The 25,671-nt window shown below is 35.2% G+C and overlaps 3 protein-coding genes and 1 long non-coding RNA gene across 7 annotated transcripts in view; all 4 read right to left on the bottom strand.

Annotated features, from left to right (window-relative positions):
- Window positions 1-6,590, bottom strand: part of LOC122627906 (endothelial PAS domain-containing protein 1) — a 36,262-nt gene extending 29,672 nt beyond the window's left edge. Inside the window, exon 1 of the mRNA XM_043809529.1 lies at window positions 6,164-6,590. Coding sequence (XP_043665464.1) covers window positions 6,164-6,207 — 44 coding nt within the window. The 5' untranslated portion in view covers window positions 6,208-6,590. The remainder of the gene's footprint in view (window positions 1-6,163) is intronic.
- Window positions 6,591-6,958: 368 nt separating this feature from the next.
- Window positions 6,959-8,057, bottom strand: LOC122627916 (ribonuclease P protein subunit p14). Its single transcript, XM_043809549.1, has 2 exons — window positions 7,913-8,057; window positions 6,959-7,699 (listed from the first exon to the last, which is right to left on the bottom strand). Exons 1-2 carry the CDS (start codon window positions 7,933-7,935, stop codon window positions 7,399-7,401), a joined length of 324 nt encoding a protein of 107 aa, XP_043665484.1. The 5' UTR covers window positions 7,936-8,057; the 3' UTR covers window positions 6,959-7,398.
- Window positions 8,058-10,699: 2,642 nt separating this feature from the next.
- On the bottom strand, window positions 10,700-12,404 carry LOC122627914 (mitochondrial intermembrane space import and assembly protein 40). Of its 4 annotated transcripts, none has more exons than XM_043809547.1 (4): window positions 12,263-12,404; window positions 11,891-11,999; window positions 11,703-11,812; window positions 10,700-11,595 (listed from the first exon to the last, which is right to left on the bottom strand). In XM_043809547.1, exon 4 carries the CDS (start codon window positions 11,584-11,586, stop codon window positions 11,167-11,169), a length of 420 nt encoding a protein of 139 aa, XP_043665482.1. In that variant the 5' UTR covers window positions 11,587-11,595; window positions 11,703-11,812; window positions 11,891-11,999; window positions 12,263-12,404; the 3' UTR covers window positions 10,700-11,166. The 4 variants fall into 4 exon arrangements, with proteins under 4 accessions (XP_043665482.1, XP_043665483.1, XP_043665481.1 ...); XM_043809548.1 differs by having other exon boundaries at window positions 11,699-11,812; window positions 12,159-12,347; XM_043809546.1 differs by having other exon boundaries at window positions 12,159-12,343.
- A 1,499-nt stretch (window positions 12,405-13,903) lies between these two features.
- On the bottom strand, window positions 13,904-18,609 carry LOC122627917. Its single transcript, XR_006326947.1, has 2 exons — window positions 18,164-18,609; window positions 13,904-14,714 (listed from the first exon to the last, which is right to left on the bottom strand). It is a non-coding gene; the product is annotated as an uncharacterized LOC122627917 (long non-coding RNA).
- Between the last annotated feature and the right edge of the window lie 7,062 nt (window positions 18,610-25,671).

Genomic DNA, 25,671 nt, shown 5'->3' with positions numbered 1-25,671 from the left:
CGTATATAGGGTGGGCCAATAAATATTAGTCGATGTACTAAAAACTCCAAAGTAATTTGAGACTATGAAAAATTTGTCTCGTAAAAATTGTTCACAATCTCGTAATTTCGTAGTCTAATTATTTTCAACAAATTTTTCCTTTTTTTTTTTTTTTTTTTTATTCATTCCTTTTTTTTACAACGAACCTATGACATTAATATGACCTTAATACCTCCGTTTATAAAAAAAAAATTCTCCTTATTGTACTAAATCATACAGACAAGTAATTATTCTGTAATATATATTTCATAAACGTTTCAAACACTCCGAATATACCTGATTACAATTAATAGTTATTAGACCACCCTCTATACTCCCTAATCTAAAGGAATAAAGCGTACGTCGTTGTGTATGTACAATACATACCTACGTATCATACATACATCACATGAGTGCTCGAATCGTCGTAATAACTCAAAAGCAACAGACAGACGGCACTTTATCAAAAGCATTCGCTGGTATTGCTCTTCTTACTAGACTCCTCCATGCTTCTCATTCGCCACACGTAACTCTTCTTTCCAACGAAAACGTTTGCCCAAATATATTTTATTCTGTACCCTCTTTCTTCTCTCATTTTCTTTCTTTTTCTCTCTTTTTCTCCCTTTCTCTCTCTCTCTCTCTCTCTCTCTCTCTCTCTCTCTCTCTCTCTCTCTCTCTCTCTCTATCTCTCTCACTCAGACATATTTTTACATATTATTTATATTTTATAACTCACAATTTTGATGTACGGAAAGGAGTGCTCGTTGAAAAAGATCACTATAATTTTCGGAGAAACAAAAGGACGCGTATCGTGTTCCAATTTTATTTCAAAATACACATATGAACCTAAGATTATTATTTATTTTTTATTCATGATATATCTCGTCGAGACTAAGAAAAGGTATGGTAAAGCGATTGCAAATCATTTTTTTTTTCTTTTTTAATAATTTTACGAACGAAATTTTTATGACTGGTTTTAACCGAATGATATTGTATGTTTATATATATATATATGTGTGTGTGTGGGTGTGTGTGTATATATATACATATATATTCATCTTTCGTTTTTTTCAAATCCAAAATTTTTTTTTTAAACAGCTCGTTGTCTTAGAACGAGACGTACATTGATAAATGTTCGCCAATTTACAACGACAATATCGTACGTAAGTAGGAAATTACGTAATCGAGCAAAAAAGCGAAGATCCAACCGAGATCAAAGTGCTCGTTAAGACAAAAGAGGGAGTGAGAGAAATAAATAGATAGATAGATAAATGGATGGATAGATAGATAGATAAATATATGTATATATATATATATATAGAGAGAGAGAGAGAGAGAAAGAGAGAGAAAGAGAAACAGAGAGAGAGAGAAAGAGAGAGAAAGATCATCGAACGCGAAATAATTTGGCATTACGGCCGGGTGTTCAGAACTATTTCGAGGTGGAGGCGAGCAAATATTTGCATTACAAACAATTCAAGATATACGGAACTACCGATCTCTATTCGGTTGTTGATGCTAGCTCAAAGAAGAAAGTTTTCATCCAAATTTCCAACCATTCGATCTACCTGAATAGATCTTTATATTATAGATCTAACGGTGCAGGAGACAGAACATAAAATATATTTTCGAAAATCATCGTCGAACAATCGTAAACATCTCAGTATTTTTCTTTTGGTATATATTCACGCGTGTATGTATATGTTAGGTAGACGTAAGAAAGAGAGAGAGAGAGAGAGAGAGAGAGAGAGAGAGAGAGAGAGAGAGAAATAGGAAGACCGTTAAAACCCAGAAAGCAGACCTGCTATCTATCTTTTTCTATTTCATTACTCTGTTTCTCTTTCATTTTGTTTCTTTCTTTTTTTCTCTTTCTCTCATTCTCTCTCTCTCTCTCTCTCTCTCTCTCTCTCTCTCTCTCTCTCTCTCTCTCTCTCTCTCTCTCTCTCTCTGTTTCAGTCTCTCTTTCCCCCTCTTTAATTTTACCAACCATTACTCTGATCTTTGACGCAAATTAATATCTCTAGATGTCTTATAAAAAACATTACTGACTTCTCGGGAAATTCCTCCAATTCCTAGAATCCGTTCGAGTGGATGTGATCACGATCATGTATGCTATATATCCCCATAAAAATTCCACGTATTGGACAAGTTGCGTGATAATAATTACTCGCGGGGAATCTTTTCCAATTTGCATGTTTCTCTCGTGCTAATAATATACACATGCCTATGTGTTCTTTTCAATAACGTATTCGATTCACGGCACAGTCTGAGTCTCATTTTTTTGAATACAATACTTGTATTGTGTGATAAAGACAGACAGAAAGATAAAGAGAGAGAGAGAGACTCAGAGAGAGAGACAAACAGACAGACAGACAGACAGACATACAGACATACAGACAGACAGATAGACAGAGAGAAAGAGAGAAATAAATGAAGACGAAAATATCTTTTTTAATCGAGAAAAAAATAAAAACTATATTATGCAACGATAAATATTATTTTAATTGAACGTGAACCTATCGAACATAATGCATACCATAACATTAAGCATAATCCATCCGTTAGCACAGTAACGCGATAATACAGTAACATTTATGGCATGCTTATCGCTCCAGATGTTAAAATTGTGAAAGAAAAAAAATGATGTTCGTTCACCTTTTCTCTCTCTCTCTCTCTCTCTCTCTCTCTCTCCCCCTCTCTTTATTTATTTTCAATAAATTAATACAAATTTTCTTTTACATTATTTATCTGAAATGATTGCTCATAGTTGAATTCAAAATTGTCATTATGTAGAAGTGGTCACGAATGAAAAAGAAACGACATTGTACGTATAATAGTTATCTAGAATTTTTCTTGATTTCAACGTTATCCATCGTTGAACCAAAGTTTCCATATCTACGAGCTGATTTCGATGCGCTTGTCGGTTACACAACATGATTACTACAGGCAACTAATACAATGTGTGTATATGATGTGTGTACGCGCGTGTATTTATACGTATTTGTACGTATTTATACACTTTATACTTTTTACTTTTGTTAATCTATGAATTATCTTTGGGATTAGATCGATATTGACTTTTCGAGTAGAATTGTATTTGATTGAAAACGCATATGTATAGCATAATCCATAAATTAATCAAAAGTAGAATAAATCGAACCAAAGTCGATATACTTTCGTACGTATTTGAATTTTCGAAGCAAATAACTAAAATCCTTGTGTACTAAAAATATACATTACTAGAGCTTCCAGCTGACTTTTGTGAATTTATAAACACGAATGGTCATTCGAAGGAAGGAAGAAATGAAAAAAAAAAATAAAATAAAATAAAAATAAAAATAAAAAAGAAAACGAACAAACAAATAAATAAATAAGGACGGAAATAGTCCACGCCAAATATTGAAATTCTAAACAGACTTGACGTTCATACAGTTTCAAGATGAAAATTCGATCTTCGTTGAAATACTGTTTAATTAATTGCTGTCGTCAAAAATCTTCTATCTAATGATTCACAGAAGTACTATGATTGGACGATCATGATACATAATTTTCTGTCGATAGTATACGCCGTAAAAATGGTGGGGAGGACACATACGTGATAATCCTCCGATAATAATAGTCGTATAGATATTTCAAATGTAGAAACTTCATTTTAGAAGGCGATTCTTCTCCTAATGAAAAAGAAAAAAAGAAAAAATAACGAAATATAGATCTTGACATTTTGCACGACTCGAAAATGCTTAAAAATAATGTCGTTAGATCGACTTCTTTAGTTATCCCTAATAATAAAAAAAAAAAAAAACACAGTATAAAAATATAGGAAATAAACAAGAATTATCCGATAAGCCTAAATAATTTATCTCGAAATTTATCAGTATTGATTTCTACGCATCAACGGCGAAATATAAAAGTGCCACCATTTTTTTATCCTTAGGGATTTGAATTCACGCGGCTTTTATTATTTCTTTTTTATAATTTTTCTTGTCATCTTCCTTTTTCCTTTTTTTAATTTTCTTTTTACTTTTTCTCCAAATCATTCTATTCTTAATTCAATCATTGCATTTTTCTTACAATTAGAAAGAAGAAAAAAGAATCACTTAACCATAACCATAAAGTCGAGCTTGAATGGTCGAAAGGAAAAAAGAGAAATCGTTACGTGGAAGAATTGCTCAACAATTTTCGGCTTTTCAACGGCTGTATTAACGCCTCATGTATAATTAAATATATCTATGTAATCGTACATATATATTGTGCATATATACCTGGATTATTTATTTCATCATTTATAAAAAAAAAAAAAAAAGAAAAAAGAAAAGAAAGGTTAAAAAAGAAATAAGAAAAGTACGACAAGAGAAAAACCTCTAGGACCGTAAAAAAAAAAAAGAAAAATTATTTATTGATGGCCTATATCGATTGTAAGTATTACCAAGTCGCCGAAGCAACGAATCATTTCATTGGGACATTGTATTGTGTGCGATCATATACAAGATACAATGTGCATTGTCAACTAAAGAGCAATGTAAGAAAGAGAGAAAGAAAGAGAAAAAGAGGGAAAGAGAAAAAGAGGGAAAGAGATGGAGAGGGAGAGAGAGGAAGAAAGAGAGAGAGAGAGGAAGAAAGAGAGAGAAAGAAATAGAGAGAGAGAGAGAAAGAGAGAGAGAGAGAGAGAGAAGGAATGAGAAACAAACATTTTCTGACGCACGACGTATATTCTCCGTAAGGCAAGCTGACCAATAATAAAGTTCGTTTGGTCGATTCATTTATATTATTGAAGGCTAAGGGAGAATATGATTGATGCAATGAATTCTTTGAGAGAAAGAAAAGGTTAGAATGTAAAGAGATGAATACGAAAAGGATAAGGGAGATGAGCAATGATTTATTATAGCAACAAGAGAGAGGGAAAGAGAGAGAGAGAGAGAGAAAATCATTGCATATGAAAGGAAATATTCTAAAGTAATACAAATTATACATACACACACACACACACACACACATATATATATATCTTTGTTTTTATGATTGTTTTTCCAATTGTTCTCATTATTCTCAAGGTTTCTTTCCAATTTCATACTATACGGTGCATGACTTCGAATATATATATACATAAACATACATAAACATACACATACATACACAATGAACTAACACTGCTATCAAGAAAAACGAAAAACACGTCCAATGTCTCTTTTCTATAATCACCAATGAAAGAGAATATATATAATATATTAATAATAACAAAACCTCACAAATATTCTATTATCAACATACTCGTAATCCATGAAAGAAACAAAACATAACCTATAAAAAAAAAAAAAAAGAATTTCGTAATTACCGAAGGTAACCTTAAAGATTAACATTCATTCGTCCTACATAGGACGCTGAACGTTAAACAAAATCACGTGAAATCGTAATAGTACTCGCATAAACATAACTCATAGAATATTCATTACGAGGTATATCGTGTTTACTAATTGTTGTATTATCATCTTAAAATCTTTTAAATCGATTCAAAGGGTACACTTTTTCGTTCTTTTATATACATATATGCATAAAACTTAAATATGTAAATTCTAACGAAAGAGAAAGAGAGAGAGAAAGAAAGAAAGAGAGAGAGAGAGAGAGAGAGAGAAAGAAAAAGACAGAGAGGGAGAGAGAAAGAAAGAAAAAGAGAGAGAGAGAGAGAAAGAGAAAGCATAACACGCGGTAAGAAATACAAATAAAAAAGAATGAGAAATATGAGCATGCTTACGAGAGAGAGAAAGAGAGAGAGAGAGAGAGAGAGAGAGAGAGAGAGAAGGATAGAAAACGACGCGTCAGAATATTATCACGCTACACACAAAAAGATGCGTGCCGCTCCATTTTACGCTCGCCATGTCGTATCGTTACAAAGATTTTCTTTCGAACGGCGTCTGTCTTCTCGATGACGCGTGATAAAATGTTTAAGTAACACGTAGGAAAAGGGAGCTTCAAAGAACACCTCACAATCAGTCGTCTTTTTATCTATCTATCTACCTAACTATCTGTATATCTATCTACCTATCTATATATCTATCTATCTATCTATCTATCTCTTCATCTATCTATTGAAAATCATAAAACAATAGAAAAATAAAGAAAGGTTAATTAAACAAGAATGATGAAATCTTACCTCCTTTTTTCCTTATGCTTCTTCTCTCTTTTTGACACTTCCATGATGAATCAAGTGGTATAGAATTTCCCGTAAAGAGAAAATGCAGCCCAGTAGGTACACTCTCGGTCACTGCCAAGGAACGTACAACACAGGCCTGCTGACCGCACCAATTTCTTCGTTTGTCTCTCTCTCTCTCTCTCTCTCTCTCTCTCGGTCTCTGTCTATCTACCTATATATCTATTTGTCTATCTATCCGTCAGTCTTTATTTCTTTTCCACTTTCTTTCGTTTTCTTCTTTTTATTGCATATATATATATTTGTCTCTTTCGTCGAATCTTCGCACTTTGCACGCGCGCACGCGACCTCCTTTTTCTCCTCTCTTTTTCACTCTTCTTCGTTTATCTCTTTGTGTGTATGTGTGTGTGTGTATTATATATATATATGTCTATGTGTGTCTATATATATATATAAATATACGTACACGTTTGTTATCAAAAAATACGTAAAAAGAAATAAAAAAAAAAAAAATAATAATAAAAAGTCGTTGTCCGTTCTCTCGATACACACGCGTCACTGCTACGAGCACTTCTTCAATGTCCTACTCGTTCCTTTAGACGCGTTAAAGGTCGTTAACGTTAGAGACATCCTGCTGTTAGCACGAAACGCAGGGCGAACGCCAAACTCATGGGCACTATGCACGGACGACGGCGATGGCGACGACGATGACGTCGATCAAAGGGAATAGTGGTGGTGTGCCGAGCCTTCTCTCACTCTCTCACTCTCTCTCACTCTCCCACTCTCCCACTCTCCCACTCTATCTATCTCTCTCTCTCTCTTTATCTACTATCCAAGTAAGCTGCCACTGTGTTGGTGGTGCTGCTGTCCACGGAATGTTGTGCGTATGAACGACTAATCGGGTGAGCCGACTCTTAAGAGGGGAGGGGAGATAACAGCTGACGTCACTGGACCGCCTACGTAACGTAGGACGCTCGTTACTCTCACTGAACGCCCTCTATCGGTCGAAAACTTTACTAATTCGAATAACGCGGTAAGTACAAATCTCAATTCGAAAGAAAAAATAAATAAAAAGGAAAGAAAGAAAATAGATAAAGAGAACTATGAATGATATGTTTCCAAGCAAATTATTCCAAATCTTGAAGAGATTTCCTTCGTAGTCACTTTTTTTAAATCACTGATATCACGGTATAGCGATGAAAATATAAAAAGTATAAAAACGTCCGCGAAAATGTCACTCATTCGTGTTTGTAGTTTCTACTGTCACCAACAAATGAAAGTAGATTCGATGATGCTCTGTGTACGTGATACACACATGGCTTGCCTTCGAACTGTCTTGCCACTGTTAGAGATGCTCGTAGTTGGATATAAAAGTCATTGTTACAACGTAGAACGAATCTACGTTCTGCGATGTTGTACTTTAATATGTCTATCATAGACTTGGCTCCTTCTTCTCCAAACAATTGCTTCACTGCTTGTAATATGTTTTTCTTTAAGTATACATGACCAATTTCTATGTTCGAAGAGTCTGTGAGTTCTCTGAAAATTATAATGATTTTTTTAATAAGATATACTAAATTATAAATTTTTCAAAATTTATTTCTTCAAGTACAACATATCTAGACATAAATAAAAAAATAAGCAAAACTAAATAAACTATTAATATCATATAAAATGTGATGATACAAAGTTAGGTTATGTTTCAAATAGAGACTATCGACTAGTTAAAGAATAATAGAAAAAATTACTTACAAAGAAACGTCCAAGTAATACATGTTACTTGAAAATATAAACAGCGAGTAAAATTGTGTACAATATTTTTATAGATACAATCCAAAAGACTATTACCAATTTCCATTATTCGACATCACGAAGAAGCACGCTGTAATAACAAGAACTTTACTATATGCTCATAGACTATCAACATTCAAGATGTTACAATCAAAAGTATACCAAACTTAAGGCTGTTCGTCATTCGTGATTTTATAATGGTTTACACGAACAATGAATATAGATGTAATTTTGATGAACAAAATCGCACTTTAAAAATAAAGGTTTAAGCAAGGACATGATTTTTCGAATTTTTGGAAAAGCTTTATTTTCTCATTAAAAAAGATATCCTTTTAAGAATAATATATACATCAAAATAAAGCTTCTTTTAAAATTCGAAAAAGCCATTTCTTCGCTCAAAACCTTCATTTTTAAAATTTCGTAAAGTGGCGCCCCTCGAACATCGCGGCAAAAGAGAAGAAGCTCCTACCCCCACTACCGATTTTCATATAAACGTTAGAATGGATTTGTCGAGAACTGTTTCCACATAATAGAAGATTGCTTTTTTGTTTATTACGTAAACTAACGCTCGGATTATCTGATCTATTAAAAGTGTAAGGGAACATGTTTCGCCATATTCAGATGGAAAAGTCACGGTAACTTATTCAAACATTTTAATAAGTTTTCGACTAATGATTCTACGGTAAAAATAAGCAATTACGTCCAGTCGTTCGTGTTAATGTATCTTAGAAAAAATATATAATTTTGGATTAATCTCATAATTATTTAAACGATATATAATATACACGGAGTATAACAAATTAATATTTAAACTATAATGTACATATATCATATTATTCTGGGACAGGTCTCTCATCGTCGTTAGTCATCTTTATTTATCGAAACACCATATAATAATTTAAACAATTATTCTAAAATTCTTCCAAATTTAGATTAATTATTCTAGTTTCTGTCAAATAGGTGGATGGTTGCTTGGGTGGGGCCGTTGTATGTTTTGGGTGGACTGTTATTTCTCAGTATTGTGTAGAGTTCTCAGATGGGATCCTCAGAGAGGGGCTATTGGGAGGGGCCCTTGGGTGGGGCCTTGGGCGGGTCTCCTTTTAATAGAGAAAAATTGAGCTCAATTTAGGTATTCCGTTTTCGCTCAGGTGGAGCTATCTTCGAAATGTCCACCCCTCGTTCTAAATTTTATCGTTCTCATACGCCTGCGCGTTTCAGCTTTCTTTTCTTCTTCTCTTCTTTGTCCCTTCCTTACTACTCTTCTTTTTTCGAGACAATTCCACGTTATATGCTGAAAAGTATGTCTCCTTTCTTCTGTATAGATAGGATAGGGAGAACGCCAGCGCATGCGTTTGTGAACACAAATGTGCGTATCACGGGCAGATTAAGTCCTAACATAATCTCCGTTTTATTGCTCGAAATTTGGAACAACTGTTCGTATAGTCGTAATATAAGCTTCTAATAAACGACGGTCGTATTAAACGGAAACTGATTCTATTCCAGTTAGCATTGGGACCTTCTTCGATAAGCACATCATCTCGGTCACTCAGATTTCAAAATAAAAGCAACATCTACTTATCAGTCTCTATTATATCTTAATTAAAGATAGATAATCATATTTAAAGAGATAGATTAGAAAACGTTATGAAATGATTTCTTTTACGAGAAACGTACTGAAAAATTATAATTTGTTTTTTTCTTTTTTTTTTTTTTTGTTATTCTTACAAATTCACTGTAATATTTTTCAAATATATAGATTTAAGTTTTTATATAGGTTAGGATAAAATCTTTCAATGTATGAAATATTCAACGTTTCTTTTCTACATGTCAACTGGATAAATAGGTCTCGAGATATTATCGGTTCATAAAACGATACGATGCTATTTCCTAACATTGATAAAAAAATATCTATTTTTAGTGAGCGATGAAAGAAAAAACAAGTTTATCATCAGTCGGAAACTAAGAAATCTACTTAAATAATTAATGGTAAAATATAACCTGTTTTATCTTACGTCGATAAAAACAAGAATCTACTTTGAGGTTAGTTGGTTAATAATTTTTGTATCGATTATATTTATTATCCTTTATGCATTTATATCGTAAAATTAATTCTGTTGCGTCGTATTTATCACGGATTATTACGTGTACGACAGGTACACCATTATTAAAGAAGAATATAAATGTGAGCGAATGAAAAGTTTGAGTTCACAGTTTATTAGCAATATCTATTCCAACGCAAACTAACGCGATCGTTATGTCATGTGCGAAAGAAATATAACCTATTCAACCTTATAGACTGTTATGATAGTACACACGGTAGAGAGAATGTTTTCCGCTTGCGTTTGTAGTTTATATTTTATCCATATCTATCGCTGAAGTCACACAAACTTCGAGCGAAAGGTAATAAATTTCCTTAATGTTCACAGAAATATTTGATCACGACATTCGTTATAAATCGAAATGATTCTATAAAAATAACTATGATTATATCTTTACTTTTCTAATAATTGTCATATATATGGAAATATATCGTACTCGATGATAACAATATGACGGACATAATTATTAAATGATAGAAAAAAGTGCAAGTACAAGTTCCACGATTTTTCTATTGCATCATCCATTGCACGTGACGATGAATCTACCCTGAAATATTTCTGTAAAACATTAATACAAATTACAAAATGATTTTTCATTTGAAAAATAAAAACTTCAATAGAATTATAAAATCAAATATGTACAGGCAGGTTAAAATTATTGTTTTAATTTTATTATTGAATCAAACACAAATTATTGTTATGATGATCCATAGAAATTTATGTAAAACTAGACTAAATTCATTTCTAATAAAAACATAAATATTAAACTTTATGAGAAGAATCGTGCAATATCAAATTGCATTTTGCAGATATATTCTTTATCTTGTTAATTGTTATTACTTCTGCACAAATCTTTACAAATATTAAAGAAGTAACAAGATAAAGGTGACGTACATATATTTTGCTTATATGCTCCACAAATGTATACATTATTAGACTAAGTCTGCATCAACTTGCTTTCCCAACCAACCAGTCCCTTTCCCTTTCAATAGCTATAATAACAATAAAGAATAAGATAATCTGTACTGTAAAATGCTCAGTGCATGGCTTTTATTGTATTGCAACATATTTCATCTCTTCTTTTCTACTGGAGATATTACGTCTTTTTCCTTTCAGTCAACTTCCTTCGTTTGTTTCTTTTTTACCCTTATCCTTGCTTTCTATGGCAATGTCTTTCACGTCTGATATTTCAGCGTTCGATGCTTGATTCGTCTCGTCTTCAGATTCTTTACTACCGTATAATTCAGGATAATCTGACATACATATTTGCATAGTTGTAAATTGCTCGCGGCAATCAGCACCTTTTGGATCGGCAGTAGAATAATGAAAACACGAAAAAGCTTCACGGAACTCTAAACCACAAGGACCAGTTGCCATGCCACCTAAACACGGACAATTCCAATTTATTTCCCCATTTGGTAATATCAATCCAGGACTTGGTTCTGGTTCAGGAAGTTCGATCTTGCAAGGCGATGCATGATCTTCTTTAGACGCAAAAATGATAGTGTCTTTACCATCCTGGCGGATCAGAGGCATGATTGTGAACTAATAAAAACAAATTAAAAATACAAATAAGATCACGTAGTGTAATAATATTAAAAATGTATTGAAATTTATTCATCTAGAAAAATAGCAAAGTTCGCTCTACCTACTTGGTCTTTTTATATATTTACTTTAATGATGATAAATCAGATTTCGATATAGCTTGTACGACGTATCTGCTTGCGAAATTAGCTCGTATTTTCTAACTATACTTCCACAACTGTTTTACAGTACAAAATCTTGTATGAATATTGTTTTTACGTCATTAAATAAATATATATATACGTTGCGATATTACATTACAAAAAGACTCTTTGATGATTTCTGACATCAAGTGCTTGGTTTATATAATGCTTTTCTTCAGGTACACAAAATTCGTTATTGCAGTTCACAATTCTAATAGGTTTCTAAAAATAATAAATAATTATAATATTAGAGATATTGTATATTTCAAATCTAAAACGTACTTAAAACAATTGTCAATTCTAAATAGGAGATATGCTATTTAGTAAAGAGGTTAAGTTATAAGAGAACAGTATTAAAAGTTATAAAATATTTAAACGTACTAATAGAAAAGTACATAAATAATACATAATACATAAACAGGTTTACAACGACTAACACGTTTACTACTTTATACTTTAACGAGAATTATTAAATGTTAATTCACCATCTCTCAACAGCTCAAAGCAAATCTTGCGGCATGCATCATGCTTTCATGTAATATTATCACCCGGCACTTAGTTCGCTCTTAAGCATCGTTTACAAAAAATCGTATATAGTTTATAACTAAAGGCCGTGTTACACTTACATGCATCCATACATGTGTATAAAAGCTATAATAGGATCGTAGAAAATAAAGGTGTTTTCATAACTTTCTTTTTAAAAACTTAATAAATAAATGAATATAATAACCTCACTTAAAGTCCAGAAACCATTTAATTATTATTTTAAATCGTAAGAATTTGTAAATCTAAAATACTTATGTAATTCGACGTTGATTTGCTCTACTTACCCAAATATCTATTTCAATCTACAAGCTGATTGGTGCTCGAATCTGGACTAATTTATACGCATGTCCAGAATAAACCAATCATAACAATTCTATTATTTTTGCAAGTTATCGCTTTGTACGAGTAGCAGCACCAGTCTGAGTGCCTGTAACAGCTTCGTTTTCCGAAAAAATGGTGGCTCCACTGGACAAAAGAATTACCTAGGAAGTACAATCAATCGTAGAGGCTTAGATTATTGGTTAAATATTCCAGTTGAGGATATAACTTGTACGAACGTTAAACGTGATAAAACAAAGACTTTTTTTTTTACTCACGTTGATAAGATACCAATAATTTCCATTCTACGAAATTGTCCTTTTTATCAATTTGTTATTAAATTTCTTTATAATCATGAGTTTTGCTACACGACAGTACAATATTCATATTCAGAGCTAAAACTTTCATTGTCTTCATTTTTCGCGAATATACTCTTATGTAATGAATTTTCAACATTCCATGTGTATATATACGCACGGTTAAATATTATTATATCATAAATTAACCTAAGTATTTCATTCTATTATATCAAGGATCGTTAATATCATTCCAGTATCATACCTTCTATTATTTCTTCTTTATCATTCCACTTCGTTTTCCTACTTCTTTAATTTTTTTTATAACTTATGATGTCGAAAAGAGTCGTATTGTAAAATCGACTTACGTTTATATATTATGTAATAAAACCTTAATAGAACAGAATTACGTATTATTCGATCATTTAAATATTTTTATACTTTTCCCTTTGTCTCTTTCTCCGTGAAATACTTTTGCTTACATAAAAACTAACAATAGGATTAAGTCGACTGTAGCAAAGGCTTTACCGATTCCAAGGACTAATTAGACCGTCCGGCTACCACGTGTTGTATCATGGTCGACGCATAATTGCCCCTGTAAATGCACACGAAGGAATAACACGATGGGATATATTCCATCGTCGAATAATCGATCGAATTCGAAAGTACCCCATTATGTTATAAACTTGGTTTTAATGCTCGAACATGCTACCGTACTTACCCCATCCATTTAATCGATACTCCGAAGGAGGTAAGGGAGAGAAAAAAAAGGAACGGATAAAATTCTCACTTCGATGAACGTTAAACATCAATTTCGCTTTTAGCAGGGATGACGAACAATTTTAAATACATGTATGCAAATGTTTGTAAGTAATACGAAAAATGAAATGTCATGGATATGCTTAGATAAAAAGTGGGTTCTTTTTTTTTTTTTTTTCTTTTTTTTTTCTTTTTAGAAAAATTCCATTAACATGAAATATAAATATATTTGGGTGGTATTGTACAATCAGTGATTCGTTCGTTATATACAAGAATTATGTACATTCCGAACACTATACTCTCGAAATACTTCGCTTGTTAAAGTGACACACACTCGCGAATCGGCCAAGACTGGTCGATCGTCCATCATTATGCTCATCCATTCATTATTATTCACGCATTCATTCATCCATAAATCGGTGATCCGCACGCCTCTATATATCCTTATTATATATGGGCTCTTTTTTTCATGTTCTCTCAGTGACGTCGTTTTATGCTTCCTCATTTCTTTTTTTTTCTTTTTTTTTTTTTTTCTTTTTACTTTATGTTCAATTCGCAATTATTAGGACAATTCCTCCCTACAGAAATACAATACGTCTTTTGCGAGTTAACAGTCAGCCTAAGCGGATTTTTGATCGTACTTTTTTTTCATTATTATTATTAATATTTTATTTTAATATTATTTTATTATTATTATTATTATTATTATTAATATTATTAATATTAATATTAATATTAATATTATTGTTATTATTATTATTTAGTTATTACAGGACTACTTCTCCGTGTTACAAACCATAACGAGGTATCGTACTTTAGACTTCACGGCTACAGTTAGAGAATAAGCGTAGAAATGTATCACACTAGAGACTTGTACATTATCTTAACTGCGTTAGGTATGTTCGTTTTATTTTATTTTATTTTATTTTTTATTTTTTATTACTTTTTTTTCCTTTATACAGCATAGTAATTGGTTGGCTAGCTTCTTCGACCCTCTTTCACCGAAATTTCCACGGCCCTTCGAAAAACAGAGAAGACGTACAATTCATATAAACGCAATCATGATTTTGGCAATTACCTTCAGAGAGCTCGAGGAGAGTCGATCCCGAGACGTTTCGAAACTATAATCAAGCGCTGGCAACGGAACGGTAATTAGCTTACCGACCTTAAAAAAGATTCTAATTTTGTGAGATTCTATCGTCAGGGTGGAGAAGAGGCGCAGATGGCGTTTTAAATTATATATCATCTTATTCCGCGAATCCAAGACTCGTCCCAACGCGGAAACGAACTTAAGAAAATGATGAAATTTAAAAGGAATTGTTGGACAGATGAACCTTAATATCGTAGAGAACTCGACTAGAATAATAACAAAATAAAATGTATAAAATGTTTGCATCATCATCATCATCATCATCATCATCATCATCATCATCATCATCATCATCATCCTTATTATCGTTGTCGTCATTATTATCATCGTAATAAATAAATATTAATGATGATGAGAAGATGCAAAGATAATGAAAAAAAGGATGTACCTTAATAGAACGTTATCTTTGTCAAATTTCATTGTTAAATTTCGAAGAGACTTGAAGAACAAAAATGAAAAGAGATGAGAAGAATACAAAAGAAAAGAAGTAGAAGGAGTTGTGGGTCAGAGGGAAGACATCTAGGACCACGTAATTGCGGCAACTCGAGAAAGAGAGAAGAAGTGCCTCGATATCGTCGCGCTGTCGAGGAGAAATGGGAGGCCTAAAGAGGGCAGAGAGCTCCTCGTAGCAACTCTAGCGGAAAGAGGGCTGACGAGCGGTTCTGCTCCCAATCGGCCGAAGGACAAAGCAAGGGAAAGAGAAAGAGAGAAGGAGAGAGAATGCATCCAGTACCTGCCATGAAAACTGACAAGGTGGGAACTACTTATTCAGGAATTAACAATAGGACAAAGGACATAACGAGGAGAATCGAAATTTCGTACTAGACGAATGAAGGTTCCTTCTCCCCTTTCACCATTTTATCCTTTTTAATCGAGCATAACTTTATCAAATTAAAAAGAGAGGGCAAAAATTGATACGAAGATTATGATAGTAAAATAGTAGAAATGAAAGCCACAAAGAGCAAAAGCAGAGAGGAGAGATTTTCAAGGAAAAAAAGAATCGAATCAAATTAAATCAAATCAAATAAAAAGGTTTCAAGTTAAAAGAGAATAATGAAACGAATGGTAAAACTGCCAGTACGGCGTTCGATGACGGAAAATTGCATTCTTCCTGGCAATGGTTAAAACGGGAAGCGATAGAGCCCGTATGTGGTAGACACACGTATCTCTCTCTCTCTCTCTCTCTCTCTCTCTTTTACCCTGTCTGCGTGTCGCGAGGGTGGAAGTGCGGAGAGAAGCATCGAGGTTGTCAAACCGTAGGTAGACGGAATCGATTGACCGGAGTGGGAGAGGGGCAGAGAGATAGAGATATAGATAGATAGATAGCTAAAGAGAGAAAGAGAGAGAGAGAGAAAAACAGAGACAAAGAGAGAGAAAGAGAGAGAGAGAGAAGTTAATACTGTCCAGGTTCGATCTTTACAAGAATATCAACATTTCAATGGCTAAGATAAGAAGATTGACTTGATAAGTTCACCGAAAAAGAGTAGGGGTAGCGATTGCGTCAAGAATTATTTTGTTGATCGTTTCTGAATAGTTACAAATTTGAGTAGTATAAATTTAAACGAAGTGAGAAAATGTATTATAATCAGAATGATGAAAGATCACTGTCTTAGATATTATACTGGACATTTGTAATATCTACATGATAGGAAAATTGCAACTACGACGAAAATAAAAATAAAAAAATAAAAAAAAAAAAAAAGATACGTGAAATGTTAAGATCAGCCGGAAGACAATGAGAACATCGATTCGAGCATATGGGATAGTGCGGGCAACATACTCACAATCAGTAATCTGAAATGGACGTTGGCAGAGGCCTGGGGATTACGCGAAATAATCGTAACCGGTGATGCACATTCCGAGTTTGAAACTCGGCTCGCTCCAGGGGCGTATTCGGCTGTCCCGTTTCGTGCTCGACTTTTGCGGTGGTAATTTTTGCCAGGTTGTTGCGAGGAAAGGATCGATCGTGCTTCGAGAGTCGTCGAAGCGGAGATGGCAGAGAGCCGGGGCGTGGTCCATCGTTTCGAACGATGCCTCCTGGCTCGACCATAACCCGCAATACCCTAGTTACCATCGCTCAGCAGAGACTACCCTGTGTGTGCTACTACGATGCTTGGTTATCTTTCTGACACTATCTCTCTCTCTTTCTCTCTCTCTTTCCTTCCTTTTCCTCGACGTTAGTTCTGTTTTTCGATCTCTCGGGTCCTCTTTACACAGAGAGAAAGAAAATACGCCGGCAGCTGTTACCAAAATCTGATCCCGAATCCCTACTTCGTGAGACTGCACAGGGGCGCATAATAAATGTTGCCTTTAATAGTGGTAGTGGTAGAAGCAGTAGTATTAGTAATAGTAATAGTAGTAGTAGCAGTAGTAGTAGTAGTAGTAGTAGTAGTAGTAGTAGTAGTAGTAGTAGTAGTAGTAGTAGTAATAGTAGTAATAGTAGTATGAGTAATAGTACTTGTAATAGTAATGGTAGAAGTAATAGTAGTATTAGTATTAGTAGTAGTAGTAGTCGTAGTAGTAGTAGTAGTAGTAGTAGTAGTAGTAGTAGTAGTAGTAGTAGTAGTAGTAGTAGTAGTAGTAGTAGTAGTAGCAGTAGTAGTAGTAGTAATAGTAGTAGTAACAGTAGTAGTAGTAATAGTAGTTCCCTACGAGAATCTTTGTAGAAGCATTGATTAAAGTGGTGTTTGACTCTTTAAAAAAATATATGAGCTGTGTCGGTTATGAACCATCGTTCTACGTATTTGATGTTTAAAAAAAGGAAAAAGGAAGAAGAAAAGAAAAATAGTGAAGAAAAGAGGTAATGAAGGAAAGAAACTCCATTTCGAAAGCATTACTCGAACGCGGAAAGCCGGCCAGTCTTACTCATCGTCGCAACCTTCGTGAATACATATACATACATACATACATATATATATATATATATATATACACATATATATTTATATATATAGTCCTCGATGGAATTGAAATCCTTCTCGTACAATACAGCGACTTAAGAAAGGCGACTCGACAGTACGTTTCCTGCTGCGATTAGGCTTGGCTCGATCATTTATTATAATTTGCTTTTGAAAAACGATTTTGCTTTCGCCTTACGCCTCCTTCCTTCCTCCTCAGCTTTACATGCCTCTTCAAGTCCCAAGCTTCCTCTTTTCGACTCTCCTCGGGACTGTTCGGTCCCCCTTTTTTTAGCGTACACGCGAAAAAGAAAAGAATAAAGAGAGAGGAGAGAGAGAGAAAGCTTTGGCTCATTCCTGAGCATACTCTCTCTCTTCCTCTTTCTTTTTCTTTTTCTCTTTCTATCTTTCTCTACCTACCAAGGAATACTCCTCCTCCCTGCGTTTACGCATCCAGACCACAGTTCTTTCCGTATCTTCATCGTCTACGTCTCTCTACTGCTTTTCCTGGACCGGGTGTTCGTTCGAAGGGGTCCTCAGTTCCACAGAAAAAGCCGTAGGTATATCTTTACGAGCGGAGCCATAAAAGCCGTAGGAGTTCGTCCGTCTCTCGATTAACTCTCACGGAGTATGGATCGTGTTCGAGCGGCTACGATCCTTCTTTTATTGTCGTATATTCTTCGAGCCCGTATAATACGAGAAACGCCGAAGGAACGTATCGTCCTTCGGGACGCAATCCAGTCGTCGTCGAATCGATATCGTGCTCTCTGCGTCTTCCACGAGAACGGACTCCGCGATTCTTTCTTTTTCTCTCTCTCTCTCTCTCTTTCTTTCTCACGCGCGCGTGCGCGCGCGCACACACACACACACACACATACACACACACTCACACATACTAATACGTACGAACATATACACACTCACACACATTCTCCTTACGTGTACGAATAATTCATTCGGAATATTTAGAGAATGGGAGCGAGCGAACACGCTGGGGGTACGATCTCGGCCGTCCAATCGTTCGCAACGCCTTTTCAAAATAAGCATCCACGAGGGCGAAGGTCTCACGAATAATCGTTCTCGATTCCGCTCTTTCGGACTCTCCTCCTTTTTACGTCATCCGAATCGAACAAATTAACAATACATACGACATGCATTCGAAGAATCGTTTCGTGCTACCGAGCCTTCGAAGAATAAATTCCACTCTTTAACTACGATTAAACGTGACGGGACCTTCGATCGTGTTTCCCCGAACGATTGTCGATAACTCGAAAGATCATTTTCGTAATCGAAGAAGAGTCATCATGGCGTCCTCCTATCGATTCGAATATAGAACACTCGCGATCGTGTTCGAGTACGGCGATCGTTCGAGATTAATTCTTTTATGTCATAATCGTGATCCTCTTGCTCGTCGTCGTCGTCATTACTATTATTATTATCATCGTCATCGTCATGATTATTATTATTATTATTATTATTATTATTATTATTAATATTATTAATATTATTATCATTATTATTATTATTAGTATTATTATTATTATTACTACTATTATTACTATTATTATTTAGATTATTAATATTATTATAATAATAATAATTATTATTATTATTACCGATACTTGTCACGAGAACGATCGTTGCGAACGAATTGTCCATGGTATATCGAATATATAATCGATTGGCCGGTTGCGATCGATAAGCATGTAAATTGCGTATCGATTAATCGATCGATCGATTTCCCCCTCTCTCTTTCTCGAATTTCATTTTATATTCGAGATACGCTTCGTCTCGTTCAAATATTAGGAATAAAGGCGATACGATTAGGAACGAACTTCATTCTGATTTCGATTCAAATATTTTTCTCTCTCTCTCTCTCTCTCTCTTTCTTTCTCATCCGCTCATATACATACACACATATACGCAGTTTTCTGATCTCGTAGAAATCACTCACGAGCCGACGGAAAATTCTTTTCTCTTTCTTTTTCTTTCTCAACAAAAAAAAAAAAGAAGAAAGGAAAAAAAACGAAAAAGGAAAAAGAAAAAAAGAAAAAAGGAAAAAAAAAAGAAAAAAGATCGGATTCACAGTCTTGGGATAAATAAAAAAGGTCGACGATGACACCAATGATGATCCTACGATCGTCTTTCTCTTTCTTTTGGAACGACCACGCAATAAAAGAGCGTAGTACATTTAATTAGGAACGTTAGTGTGCCATCGTCGCCTACCCGCGACGTATCCATTTTAATACGTCGATTTTTCCAAGCTCATTTCGTGTTTATTCATTCTACCCTCTTTTTTCTTTTTAACTTTCCCGTTGGCTCGTTTCTTTATTCTTTATCGTTTCTCATCTTTCGGAAACTATCGTACATACATCTCTTTCTTAACCGCGAATTAAACGCAATCGTAATATTTCTTTCTTTCTCTTATCCTTCCTCTCTTTCTCTCTCTTTTTTTTTTTCAGCTACTTCAGTCATTAGCGAGAGCGCTAGCGCGTTTATAATTACAATAATGACAATCATAATAACGATAAGAATAATGATAATAGTAATAAGAATAATAATCAATATTTTGAGGCAGTTTATGTCATTATCTTTACTCTCACCTCCATTACTTCTTCTTCTTCTTCTTCTTCTTCTTCTTCTTCCTCTTACTCTTCTTCTTCCTCCATTACTTTTTCTTATTTTCAATTTAAGGCCGAGTTAAATAGTCATAGCAAACTATTCGAGGAGATACGTGTTATCGTATAGCACTCGCCTCGATTCGCATAGCGAAACGTTCGCAAAATGGGAGCTGGCGGCTTTGGCAAAGGGTGGATGAGGGGATGATATTAAAAAAGCAGGGAGACGACCGTGGAGAATCGTTCTCTTTTCAACGCACACATACGTAATACATAGACGCGGATCATGTGGGTAGGTTCACGAGATACGAATCGTGAATGCTCTCCATCTCTCTCTTTCTCTTTCTCTTTCTCTTTCTCTCTACCTATCCCCACAATCTATCTTTCTTTTTATTCGAATTTTTCTTTTTCCAGTCTAGACGTACGTCCAGTACGCTCACGAGTCACGTAGAACGCGAACGATAATCGAGGGTTACACGCTATAGTTTCGATCGGGTAGACGCAAAGTATAGAGGAGGTAGAAGAGAAAGGAAATTTTTCATAATAATTCAGTACTCTCTTCAATAATCTTACTTCGAATATATTCGATCGATTAAAAATTTCTGTCTAGGTAGTAGTTATAAATTAACCGACTAAAAATAAGAATTAATGATTATTGCAAAGTTGTAAATCCTTTCATCTGAAGAGAATAGAGAGGAAAAAACGGAGGGTAAATCCTGAATACTTTCTTCTTAATGTGAATCGAATCGAAATTTGGCGAGCACAAAGGAAGTCGACGAATAATGGTGAACGGTAGAATGGTTCGATCGTAGGACAAGGGTTAGAGGAACGATCGTTTATTGGCACACTTTTCAGGAAAAATGCATTTTCCTGACTCGGAGATTAACACAGGAACGTAGATATAGTTCAACGAGGTGACAATGGTTACTAGCATCTCGATGAACGTGATGATTGTAATAGTTGTATAAGCATAAAAAAGGGAATCTATCATATTATACGCAATAGTTGAATATGTATGCGTTTATACAGTAGATATATATTTTCCACTCAAGTATATACAGTGTCGATGGCTTTGTGCTCACAAAAATCCTACTCAAAAAGTATTTACCCTTAAAGTCGAAGTTATATTATCATATTTTTTATATTTACTCCAACAGTAGTTTCCTTATTAAAGATCGGGGCAACCATTTGGAAACAATGCCGTAATAATGCTCATTATCGTTCACAATGCATACTTCCACGCAAAGATGATAGTATTGAAAATAAAATACATTTCGAAACGTAGAAAAAGAAAAATGATCGATTAGATGAGTTTAGTATCACGATATTTTACGTTTCGAAATGAATTTTTCTGGCATGTGAATTCTCTATTTACGTTGTGTGTGGGGGAGGGGGGGGGAAAGGAGGAAAAAGAAAAAAAAAGAGAGAAAGGTAGAAGAAAATGATAAGGAAAATTCTGTCTCGAAGAACGAAGTATTGTTAAATTTTCCGGGACACTGAACGTGATACGCAATTTGAGGAAAGTCGATCCATCCATCGGCTCTCGATACGATTTGCGATACGGAGATGCCTATACAAAGTGGGTTAGAGGGTGAACGGGATCGAATGGTAGACGTATAAATTCTCCGAAGGGAAGGGGACTCGAGTCCGCTCCAAGGAAGACTATGTGTGTCTCGCGATATTAGAAAAGGCGCATCGTAACGAGGCTTCTTGCGATGAATGTGGATGAATGAGGGAGAAGGAGAAGGAGAAGGAGAACAAGAAAGAGAGAGAGAGAGGGAGAGGGAGAGAGAGAGAAAGAAAGAAAGAAAGAAAAAGAGGTCGATTGAAATCTGGGTCGAACCTCGCGATACGACAGCCGAAGCCTTTTCCAGGATAAAGGACTTCCTTCGAGATATAGAACGAACTAAAGAATTCTCGCCAACTTTCAAATACTTCAACATGAAAATTTTAAGAGAGATGAAAGAAAAAGAATATAAATAATACGGTTCTTTTTCTTTTCTTTTCCTTTTTTTCAAAATCGATGACATCGATATGCAAGACGGAGTGAGAACAATAAATGGGAACTACGATGACGCAACAAAGAACGTAAACGCTAAAATAGAAGTGTCCCAATATCTGATACCTTCGTCTTTATCGATATTACGAACGTTGCTTTTCTCAATGTGATATTATTTTGCGATAGTTCGAACCCGTCGCGTACTAACGTGGATTCATTGATAAATGCACTTTGAGATAGAGAAAAAGAGATGGAAGAAGGAGCCGGGCTGATGCAAATAACGGGCTACGTTTGGAGAAAATATAATGCTTGCGATAAACGTAAAATATGACCTCGGATCGCTCGACGACATTCTCGAAAGCGTTGAAAACGAAGTTGGAGGACACGCGTGCTGTCCCCTCGGATACGGATGTGGGCTTGTACGCGTGCGTACCACCGTGACGTCGTCGTCCGTTGTTGTTGTCGTCGTGTACATCGTATGCGTTAGAAAGAGTTAAAGAAAGATAGAGAACGTCGACGGAAAGAGGGATAAAGAAAGAGAAAGAGAAAGAGAGAGAGAGAGAGAGAGGAAAAAGGCGGAGGAGGCACGTATCTTTAAGGCAAAATACAAGGCACGACATACACGGCGATGACTTTGCGGAAAGGCTCGAGGAGCCTTTATTATCGTCATATTCGAAGTTACTCGAACGTGTCTTTTGCCAAACTCTTAGAGAGACTGACTTGGAATACGAAAGTAATAAAAAAGAAAAAAAAAATACACGATGCTATCCTATAAGAATGAAAAAAAAAAAAAAAGAAACCGGAGATAAGTAGGTGAGTTGAAGGCAGATCGTTTGAAAGAAAAGATAGATAGAAAGGAAGAGAGAGAGAGAGAGAGAGAGAGAGAGAGAGAGAGAGAGAGAGAGAGAGAGAGAGAGAAGGAACAACATTTGACCGTGGCGCATAATAATTCAAGAATTTCCGAAATGGCATTCCGAGAGCAAGTAGGGGAGCACCCTGTATGCATAACGACGTCGACCCACTGCGTACCATTATTGACGACACAGCAGAGAGCCGAGCTCGCTGCGATCACTATGCTACTACCACCGTGAAAACTCTATTTCGCATTTTGACAAAAGTCAAGCATCTTATCGATCAATATACTTCTTAACTTTCCATTAATTTTGTTTCCTTTACAAAATTGCGACTATTAAACATAATATTTAAATTATCCTCAAAAATGGTGACTCCTTCGCAGACTTTCTAAATATGAATAAAAAGTATTCTAAAAAGAGACGTAGTTCGAACGAATTCGTAAGTATACTAAAGGTCTTTCCTGAAATATCAACGAATAAAAAAAGAATAAAGAAATAAAGAAATAAAAGCTGAGAAAGAGAGAGAAAGAGAGAGAGAGAGAGAGACGAAGCGATCGAAGAAAGCTCGCTTCGCTTAGCCTAGGTCGAACGAGCTCTACGAGTCGACTTTTCCATGACGTAATATACGCGACGGACAGAGACGATTTTAGTTATCGATCGCATTAGGTAAGCACGGAAAGAGAGACGGAGGTACGCGTTTGTCGATCGTATATCGATTGCCACTTGACATTCGGTAGTCTCGATGACGAGAAAGGTAACAATGCCGAGCCCGTTCAATGTTCGGAACGTTCGAGCACGAAGCAACGAGAACGGATTTTACGAACGCCCTCGTTCATCCTCGTTCCTCTTTCTCCCTTACTTCGTCCCTTCCCTAACTGCTTCTTCTCTCTCTTTTTCGATGAGGGCTAGAGAACAAGCATACGTTGGTGTATAAAATGAAGGGAGAGAAAGCCCACCATTGTCGTTGGTAGAAGATAGTGCCGGTTGGCCAGCCCTATCCTGAGAACGAGAGAGAGAGAAAGAAAGAAAGAAAGAAAGAAAGAGAAGAGAGAGAGAGAGAGAGAGAGAGAGTTTCATGTTGGCATGACATATGGATGAATATCCGACATGTTCGAAGCCTCAAACGTCCACGTATTTTATTCGTGAATTCATCGAATGAGAGCTCAGAATGACATCGTATTATTATCCAGGTTTATACAAAGGGTTATAAAAAAATCAATTAAAATTCGATTTTCGCAACTCAAGGATATACTGTTAATCCCTGTCCTCTGTTTTCTTCTTTTTTCTTTTTCTTTCTTTCTTTCTCTTTTTTTTTTTTTTCAGAGGACAGTTATTTTTATTTGTAAAAATATTTTTTACAAATAAAGTTAAAGAGTTAAGTATAATTTAAATAAAAACTATAATCATTCCTCACTTTATTACTGTATAAATTAGAAGAACTTAAAAACCGATAGAATTTCATTATAAGAATAATATACAAATATATATATATAATATATATACACATTTATCTATATACAATCTATACAGGAGAAAACGTAAAAGGAAGACAAGTAAAATAGATGCCTGATATCGAATGTATTATATAAAATAGTATATACATACATATATGTATGTATGTATGTATGTATGTATAGATCTCATGCGTTCGATCGTTCCAAGTGAAATTTCATAGTGATTATCGGGCGTATCCCTCCGAAGGGAAGCGGCGTTTTTTCGTGACGATACCTTTCTCGAGGCTTTAACATCGACCGCCACCATCGGTTTCGAATAACGTGCAACGTCAGCGTTCGCAAACTGAAATAATTATGCCCGGTGTCCGACGGCGCTTTTCCACGCTTCGAACGACGAGATAGAAAGAGAGAGAGAGAAAGAGAGACCCGTTCCCTACGGACGAGCAAAAACAGCAGGACGGAAATGCTACGCCACGAGAGAGAGAGAGAGAGAGAGAGAGAGAGAAAAAGAGAGAGAGAGAGAGACGAGGGTAAGTGCCAGGAACGAAATGCTTTTCGACGGAGGCGTAGCGTCTAATTTCGAGACCAGCCGCAAAAACTCATTACGGTTCTCCGCGTACATCACGTCGCCTCGACTCGCCTCGCCCCGCTTACTTTGTAACGATCTCGAGCTAATGCTCTCTCTCTCTCTCTCTCTCTCTCTTTCTCTCTTTCTCTCTGTTTCTCAAAACGATCGCAAGCCAAACGAAAATTTGCGAACGTAAAGCCAACTCTTGCGAAGCTAACGTTTCATAAACGTGAACCTCTTACATATGTTTGTGTAGCGAAGCAGAAAGACAGAGAGAAAGAGAGAGAGAGAGAGAGAGAGGGAGAGCGAGAGAGAGTAGATTTCAAACTCGAAAATGCGATGACGATGATGGTTATGCAGAGTCTTCATCGTTGAGTTCTAAGAAGGAGTAAAAGAGAGGGAACCCGTTGTGTGGGCTCTTATTCACGTTTTGTA

The sequence above is a fragment of the Vespula pensylvanica genome, chromosome 3 (genome assembly GCF_014466175.1).
Source record: "Vespula pensylvanica isolate Volc-1 chromosome 3, ASM1446617v1, whole genome shotgun sequence".
Classification (NCBI taxonomy): domain Eukaryota; kingdom Metazoa; phylum Arthropoda; class Insecta; order Hymenoptera; family Vespidae; genus Vespula; species Vespula pensylvanica.
Note: the sequence above shows the minus strand (reverse complement) of the source record. Positions and strands in the feature narration are given on the sequence as shown.